Source organism: Camelina sativa, chromosome 11, assembly GCF_000633955.1.
Source record: "Camelina sativa cultivar DH55 chromosome 11, Cs, whole genome shotgun sequence".
Classification (NCBI taxonomy): Eukaryota; Viridiplantae; Streptophyta; class Magnoliopsida; order Brassicales; family Brassicaceae; genus Camelina; species Camelina sativa.
In genome coordinates this window covers 35,771,127-35,780,094 of record NC_025695.1, presented here as the reverse complement: position 1 = coordinate 35,780,094, position 8,968 = coordinate 35,771,127, and the positions used below count along the sequence as shown (strand labels likewise).

Here is an 8,968-nt window from a genome sequence, read left to right as displayed (position 1 = left end):
TCAAGAGGCATACTTTTGATAAGCTCCTCTGCTTCTTTGAAATGACCTGACCTAGAGAGCATATCCACCATACAAGCATAATGCTCTGGTTGTAGCAGGTTTGGATCATCATAACCATTCACTGCTTTGTTAAAATACATGTAACCTTCTTGAATTAGGCCCGAGTGGTTACATGCAAATAATAGTCCAAGAAGTGTCACATTGTTTGGTTTCAGGTTTGTGTCGCTGACCATTTTCTCAAACATGGCTATAGCTTCTTCTCCTCTTCCATTATGCGCATAACCCCATATTATAGAGTTCCAAGATACAATGTTCCGCTCTTCTTCTCGGAGCTTGTTGAAAGCCAGAAGACTATCTTCCATGTTTCCACATTTTGAGTAAAAACTNTGCCAGACGCTTGTTTGAGTGAATCTGGCATCCCCCAAGCAGAGCCTTCCAAAATCCAATTCCTGGTTCAAGAGGCATACTTTTGATAAGCTCCTCTGCTTCTTTGAAATGACCTGACCTAGAGAGCATATCCACCATACAAGCATAATGCTCTGGTTGTAGCAGGTTTGGATCATCATAACCATTCACTGCTTTGTTAAAATACATGTAACCTTCTTGAATTAGGCCCGAGTGGTTACATGCAAATAATAGTCCAAGAAGTGTCACATTGTTTGGTTTCAGGTTTGTGTCGCTGACCATTTTCTCAAACATGGCTATAGCTTCTTCTCCTCTTCCATTATGCGCATAACCCCATATTATAGAGTTCCAAGATACAATGTTCCGCTCTTCTTCTCGGAGCTTGTTGAAAGCCAGAAGACTATCTTCCATGTTTCCACATTTTGAGTAAAAACTTATCAGAGAGTTCCCAATATAAACATTACTAAACTGCTGACCCAAGAATTTAATAACGCAGGCGTGTATACTTTTACCAGCACCCTGGGAGGCTATATTGGACACGGCTGTTATAGCACAAGGAAAGGTTGATTCGTTAGGCATCACCACTCCTTCCCTTAACATATCCACAAACGTATTTACAGCTTCTTCGTTCTGCCCTGTCTGGCTAAACCCTCCAATAACTGCGTTCCAAGTAACAACACTTTTCTCCGGCATTGTTCTAAACAACAAAAGGGCTTCCTCAAACTCATGTTTCTTAAGATACCCACTTATCAAATTGGTAATGGAAACTACGTTTGGGTCTCTGGTATCATCAAAACTCTTACGAGCATCTACCAGCGTACTCAGCTTCACATAACAGTTTAAAACAGCACTACCCACAAACACATTCGACGAAAGCCCCACCTTTAATGCATAACAATGTAGCTGCTTACCCCATTTGATATCTCTCAAAGATGAAGAAGACCCAATGACGGTGCCAAACGTGAACTCGTTTGGCCTTATGCCCAAACACAACAATCTTTTGAAGGCATGACTTGCCTCTACATGCCTGTTTTGCTTCACAAAGCGACCAATCACCGCTGTAGCAGAAATGACATTTAAGTCAGGAATTTCGTCGAACGCGTGGTGTGCGTTACAGACCAGATCCGATTCAAGATGTTTAACCGGGTTGGGGATAGAATTATGAGATTTGGTAACATGGGCACTTGCAAAAGAGTGAGATTTTCGTGAAAGGAATAGTCTTTGAGATAAAACCATAAGCAAAGAGCAATTAATACTCGTCGTGAACCCAGGAAATGGGAGAGAACATTAACAAGCAAAAGAAGTTGCAGTTGTTGTCGCACGCGTTATAAGCATTATGTTTAAACCATTCCAATTCAGTCTTGGTTTATTTTGTGTGTTTCTGATACCAGTTTCTTGGTTAGTTCTTTGATTCAATTTGTTTTAATATATGCAATTTATGGGTTAGACCTTCCTTTTTAAAAAAATAAATTGGGAATTCGGTTTCTTAAATTTTTAGTTTAATAAATAAATAAAAAAATTACTCAAACAACACATAAAAATTGTGCATTTACTCTAATAGCACATCCAACCAAACTTTTTCTCAAATAACACATATAAGTTGGAAAAATACTATAAAGCATTTTGTTTTTCTGTTATTTACTATCATGTCATTACAATTAAAAAATAAATAAATAACAAATAAAAGGTAAAAAATCACCTTTGTCTTGTTTTGTCTACGGTAGATCTTCATTCCATTAACATTGACGGCCAGCTATATTTTCGACGTCGGTGGTTTTATCAACACCGGTTGTTGATTTTGTCTTGTTATATCTCTGGTGGATCTTTGTGTGAATTTATTTTGTTTAAATTTAAAGATCTAAAATTTAGAGGGCTTTTGTTTCTACTATTGTCTCTTCTTCTTCCGATCCTCAGAACATTCCATGGCTTGTCAATCCTTAGACCTTAGCCATCCTTGGCTCTTAGTTCTTACGGTGGGTGGTGAATTGGTTTCAGCTACCTAGGTTTAGGTCTTCTCCACTCAAACTAATTTTCAGATCTAGGCTAGATATGGTAAGTTCTTGGATCCGGATCTATGTTGTTTTGTTAGATTATTCTAGCCCAAGATTCTGTAGAAAATGTTGTTAAGCCTCTATGAAAGATTTATTGTTTTACCGACTTAAAAATGGTTTGATCTCATATTTAATTAGCAAAAAATATATGTTAGAAACAATTGTGGATTCATGAGTTTATATCTTTCTTTCAGATTGTATATGTATTTTTAATCTTTTTCATGTATGTGTCTATCGATGGTGGACGTTGGCTTCAAACAAGGAGGTTTATGAACCTTTTCAGTAAATAATTCGGCGAAGCCAACTAATCTGAACTTGTTCTGGCATTGACGGTGCTAATATTGCTGGAATGGAGATAGTAATTGACGTTAACAAAGATCCAAAGTACGAATCTGCTTTGATATATAATTGACATTAAGAAAGATCTAAAATGTTATTTTTCATAATCTGCTTTGATGTGTACGATCCGGTTTGAAATGGTTTTGGAGGATAGTGACGGCGGTGAAGAGGTAGAGGTTAGTCGCTGCGACCAAGTCAAAATTTGCTATAAAAATCAATGTTTGGCAACCGCTAAGCTTCAAACCATAGTCATGAAACACATTTATAAAAGACTTTAACCATTGCACTACTACCTTGTTTTAAAATATTACTATAAATTAAGATAGTATATAAACCCAATATTAAAAGAAAACACAGCATATTTACTAAAATGCTTTGTTTTTACCTAAAACATCAATAGTTTTAGGGCTGGACAAAATATCCGAACCCGAAAGTTTAACCCGAACCCGATTAAAAATACCCGATCCGAACCTAAATTTGAACTTTTAAAATATCCAATTGGATGCTTTTAGTAAATGAAATGGGTACCCAAATCCGATTGGGATACCCGAACACCCGAACAAATACCCAAAACTATCCAAAGATATATATATATATATATCTAACAATAGATTGAGTTAATATACAAGTTTCAGAAGTAATTTTATAATCACTATTACAACTTACAAGATAAATTAGTTTTCATTTTTTAATATGTCAATTTTCATATGTTAATTTAGATATAGATTATATAGTTCAACTTTGAATTTGATGCCATTTGATGTTTTAAGAAGTCAAAAATTATCGGCTCGTGAATTTGATATTTTGTTATTTAGAATTATCCTTTTCTTTTCATGAATTCAATTTGGTTTGATATCTTTGTTTTTTTTTTATGATTATAATCATTTTTAATGAATTTGGATTGATTTCATTTTTTTTTGAATTCGGATTGATTTTTGGCTCTTTTACTTTGGTTTGGATTAAAAAATTACAAATCCGATCTGAACCAAAATATAATTTGAGGCTTTGGGTGAAACCCAAAAATACTTAAACTCGATGGGTGTTTATCCGAACCCAACCCTAAATCTAAAAATATCTGAATGGGTCTTATGTTTCTAAACCCGAAAACCCGAAATACCCGACCCGAAACCCGAAAGAGTACCCGAAAGCCCACCCCTAAATACCCAACCCGAAACCCGAAAGTGTACCCGAAAGCCCACCCCTAAATTGTATAACTCTGTCAAACCAATTAACTTTATCACGTCTATATGTTTAATTCTACTTAACTTTTGTTATTTTAGTAACAAATATGTCTACCACTTCATTAACTCATAACTCTATCGTTTTTAATTATATCTATCCGTATGAAAATATCTACCATCGCGTAACTATATCTGTCATATAAATCTATCTCAGTGTATATGTCTACCATAATGACTATATAAATATGTCAAACAAAACTGCTACTCGACATAAGCATATTATATCTTTCACCATTGTACTAATATCTCTATAAAAAAAGAATGATTCTATCATCATTACAATATATCTATCCAATATATCTACCGATAACCATAACTCTGCCAGTTTTTTTAATGTCTGCCATCTTTAATCTTTCTCAATCAAATTAATCTACTTAATTATAAAACTCTATCGAATAAGTCTGCCAATATTTATATAACTCTGTCGGAAAAAATATGTCTATCGTTAAATAGGTTATATGAATGAGAGTTCCCCCCTCCAAAACTTTGAACAGTTGTGTTAAAAACAGATATGTGGCATCGCTTTTTAATGGTACACTTGTAAATTATTATTTTCTAACACACCTTCCAAAGGGTTCATATGTCATTTAAATTTTCAAAAAGACAAAGACATTCTAGTCATTTTTTTACCTTTTCTAAGCTTTACAGTAAACTTCCCTAAATAAAATTTCAATCAAAATAAATACGATTTGGTTTGTGTTTTATTCAATTTAGTTTGGTTTAGTTTCATTTCCATTTCGTATTAGTACTATTCGTTTTTTTGTTTATTGTGGATTAAGTAGAGTATATAGTCTTGTAAAAGAGTTCATGTGCTTTCTTCAAACTATTATTCTTAAAATCAAAAATTATAAAATATCAATAGATAGGTACCATGGCTTGGCTATAGTAGGTTTTGTTAGTTACTTTATGGACTTGTTATGTCTTTTGTGGGTTGGTTTTGTTCTTCTTGAATGTTGAGAGTGAGTTTTACTTTAAATTTTATGGATAATTAGATAAGACTCGCATAAATACATGAGTATAAAAATAAATTTAAAACTTTGTTGATGATATTTGAATTTTAAGTGGTATTTCACATATTTTCTAGAAAAGTATTTTGGTACCTTTTATTTTTTTACTAAACCGTATTTTAATCTTACACATTCCATTTTAAAAACACAACTAGATTAAGACCCGTGCTAGTGTACGGGTTGAAATTTTATATAAAATATAATTTATATGATTGTTTTTAAAAGTTTTTTTGGATAAAATATTATGCAATAAAAATATATGCTAAATATGATGGCTTGAAAAAAGACACCTATTTTGTAAGTTTTATATTGTTAATGATTCTAGATAAGTACCCGTGCTATAACACTGGTTAAATTTTATTTTATACAAAATTTTGTATATTTTATATTTTAAAATAAAATTTTGATATGTTGTATTAGGTTATATATGTGAAGTTATTTCCACAGTGTATATTCTACATCATGACTTGAATGTCATTATAAGACATAATTTTGTAAATTTAGTTTTTAAAAAGCGAGTTATTATATATGAGTAATTTAATATATTGTTATACTTTTTGTTTTAATATACTTGGTTTCTTGAAATTCTTTCATATTATAGTGACATATTATTGACATTGCTATAACAAATCAATTTAGAGTGTTTATAGTTTCTAACTTTTATATCAAGTTTCATATATTAAAAATATTTCAAAATAAATTATTTAAAATTTATTATATAATATAATATTATAAAATTCAACAAAAAATATGAAATTGAATTTAAATAGTCAAATTTTGATCCGCTACTCAGTAAAATTTTTAATTCAATATATATTATTTTTAAAGAATAATATTACTAAAGCTTGAATATTTTATAGATTGAACAATTTATATTTGTTTTTAAAAATTCAATTTATGTTATATCCAGAAATAAAACTATTTTTTAATTACAATAAATAATATGATAATTTATTTGTTTCACAAAATAGGATTATATATAAAACTGAGAGGTGAAATATAATGATAATTAACAAATTAATATGTTAAGTTAGATATCAAAAGATTTTATTTGATGAATAATTTAATAAAAGAAATTAATAGGGTAAGTTAGATGATATGATTCTTTAGAATATTCTTTTTAAGATTTTCGGTGTAACATATTTGTAACCAATTAATCTATCAATTAATGTATAACCTATTTGTAACCAACTTATTAAAATTATATAGTCTACAAAACAATGTTGTGTACTAACAATGTTGTGTACTTCCGTTTTATTATAAAGGGGATTTAACTATCTATTCCATAATAATTAGGACTCCAATTCTACACAATTTATATTATAGTTATATTATAAACAATATGTGCATCAATATAAAATAAATATTCATTATTATTAAAAGTGAATTAATAATTTAACAAAACAAAATAAGCATAAGATGTTAAAATTTTGGATATCAATAATAATAATCTTCTTTAATTAATTAGTGCATGTATGTTAGAAATAGATTTGATTATTGGTCTAATTAACCAAACCGATCAAAAGGAACATGTCAAAATTAAGTCAACGAGCATGCATGTGCATCCCTTTCATAAAAAAATCAAACAAGTCATGGATAGACTCTAGTTAGGTGTTCAACTCGGTAAATTTGCATCTTTTGGATTTGCGGAAAAATAATGTAAGCAATCTTTATACTCAGAATCCGAGTCAGAATAATTAAATGAAAAGAAATTTCGAGAAAGAATAGTTTAAGGAAGCAAAAGAAAAATGTTCAAATTCACCAAATAACTAAAACACAAAACTGCGAACGAAAAATGTTTCAAAAGAATATCTTATCAAGACTTTCAAAGAAGAGCTAATACGAAAGAGAGAACTTGTTTAAGCCTTGGTTGTTGCACGACCCAAAAACCTGGCCTTTTCCTGGGAGGTCTGGAAGTGACCATGTCCCCACTTGGAGGAGGTATCAATAAACTTGACATTAATCACCTCCATGGCAAGACGAGATGTCTGCGTAAGCAGCGACTGGCGCAAAGTCACAACTCTCTTCTTTGGACCCATGCAGCAACCCTTAATCATCAAGAAATCTTCCTTCACCACACCGTAGTGTGCGAATCCTCCCATTGGAGTCACTTCCTTCTCAGTCCTATATCATAGCCACAAAACATCACAATCAGTTGAGGTGGCAATACAAAACAGAAGTAAGAGACAGATAAAGATTAAATTCTACTGACCTGTCGTATTCAGTCATGGCTGAATGAGTCTCTGAACCAACTTTGCCCAACCTGTAAATCTTCTTGTTCAGCTCAGTTCGGTGATGGTAACCGTTCTGACCAGCCCTAGCTACAGTGTAGGACACTCTAGCTGGATGCCACGCACCGATACAAGCCACCTTACGTAGACCCCTGTGGGTCTTACGTGGAAGCCTTGTCACACCCCAACGGGTAACAACACCTTCATAACCCTTACCCTTGGTCACACCAATCACATCAATCATTTCATCTTTTTGGAAAACAGCATCAATTGGGATCTGTTTCTCAAAGAAACTGTAGGCAAAGTCAACTTTCTGGGCAATGGTACCACCATTGATCTGGATTTCCATCATGTGAGCTTTCTTCTGCTTCAGTCCCTTCATTTTCCTGATCTGTAACATAGAATTGTCAGCAAGCACGCAATGTAAAAGATGTTTAACATGAATGCTAAACATTCAATAAGCAATATTACCTGAGTGTGGGCCAAAACACGGATAACTGTTCCGTATTTCTTCATCTTCTCAAGCTGAGCCTGGATACCCTTCTTGCCATCCTCAGATTCATACTGCTTGGCGTAGCCAGTGAAAGCCTTCTTCTTAGACTTAGCCCAGTTCTTGTAGAACCTTCTCCTAACCTCCTCACTCAAATGCTGTGCCCAGACAGTGTTCAAAGACCTCAAACCTCTCGGGGTCTTCACATAAGCAACAACACCAACAACAACCATAGCAGGTGTCTCAATGATGGTAACAGCCTCACATGTCTCCTTCTTGTGAAGCTCTACACAAGAATAAAAAAAAACAAAGTTAAAAGACTATTTGAACTCATGTATCTCTGAAAAAAACAAATCAGAATGAAACACAAATTCACTTACTGGATCCAGGCTTCTCGACATCTCTGACAATATGGGTCATACCAGCTTTGTAACCCATGAAAGCTGTGAACTTGCAAGGCTTGGTTTGATCATCCTTGGGGAAAGCCTTCACTGATGATCCAACAATAACGTGTAAGCAAAGCAAACCAAAACAAATCCATAAAAGAGTAACCTTTTTGGTGTGTAAGCAAAAAGAGAGCAACTTGATAGAAACCAAAGTAAGCATTTCAATAACACTGAATCAAAAACTGAATAAGAAAAAAGACTCACCCTTTCCTCTGTGACGGTTAGCTCTCTTCCTTGGTAAGAAACCAAGAGAACCATGTCTTGGGTGCTCAAACTTCCTGTGAGACATTCTTCTCTCCTCCTAATGTATCATAAATCAAAACTCCAATCAGATAACTCTATAACCAGATCTCTAGACTAAATTCTAATCAAACGATTCATATGGATTCTAATAAACGTTTCAGAGAGACGAATAGTAAGATTCTAACAAAGTATATGAATCATAGATATTCGAAAATGGAGTGGAAGAAGAGAGACGAACCTGAAAACTCCGATGAGTCCTGCGGCGAAAGAGAAGTGAACTATATAAAAAAATAAAAAAAAAACCTAATTTCGTTCAATTTATATAACCTTCAAACGTTTTTGGGCATTTTTAATTCTGAACCCATTTTCACATTGGGCCTGAAAGCCCAATAAAATCAAAATTAGGGTAAATACTTGGTGCCCTATATAATAAAGTCATCTTCTTCTCTCTGCCTCCTCTGTCTTCTACTTCAAATCTCGTCGCTTGTGTTCTGTTCTTATATTGAAATCTGCAT

At 33.0% G+C, this 8,968-nt stretch overlaps 2 protein-coding genes across 2 annotated transcripts in view; both read right to left on the bottom strand.

The window, feature by feature from the left end:
- Positions 1 to 1,641, bottom strand: part of LOC104728657 (pentatricopeptide repeat-containing protein At5g42450, mitochondrial-like) — a 4,172-nt gene extending 2,531 nt beyond the window's left edge. Inside the window, exons 1-2 of the mRNA XM_019232038.1 lie at positions 468 to 1,641; positions 231 to 355 (exon numbers count right to left, since the gene is read on the bottom strand). Coding sequence (XP_019087583.1) covers positions 231 to 355; positions 468 to 1,641 — 1,299 coding nt within the window. The remainder of the gene's footprint in view (positions 1 to 230; positions 356 to 467) is intronic.
- LOC104725242 (60S ribosomal protein L3-1) lies at positions 6,741 to 8,754 on the bottom strand. The gene is made up of 6 exons (XM_010443867.1): positions 8,692 to 8,754; positions 8,415 to 8,511; positions 8,145 to 8,255; positions 7,746 to 8,050; positions 7,256 to 7,665; positions 6,741 to 7,167 (listed from the first exon to the last, which is right to left on the bottom strand). Exons 2-6 carry the CDS (start codon positions 8,497 to 8,499, stop codon positions 6,903 to 6,905), a joined length of 1,176 nt encoding a protein of 391 aa, XP_010442169.1. The 5' UTR covers positions 8,500 to 8,511; positions 8,692 to 8,754; the 3' UTR covers positions 6,741 to 6,902.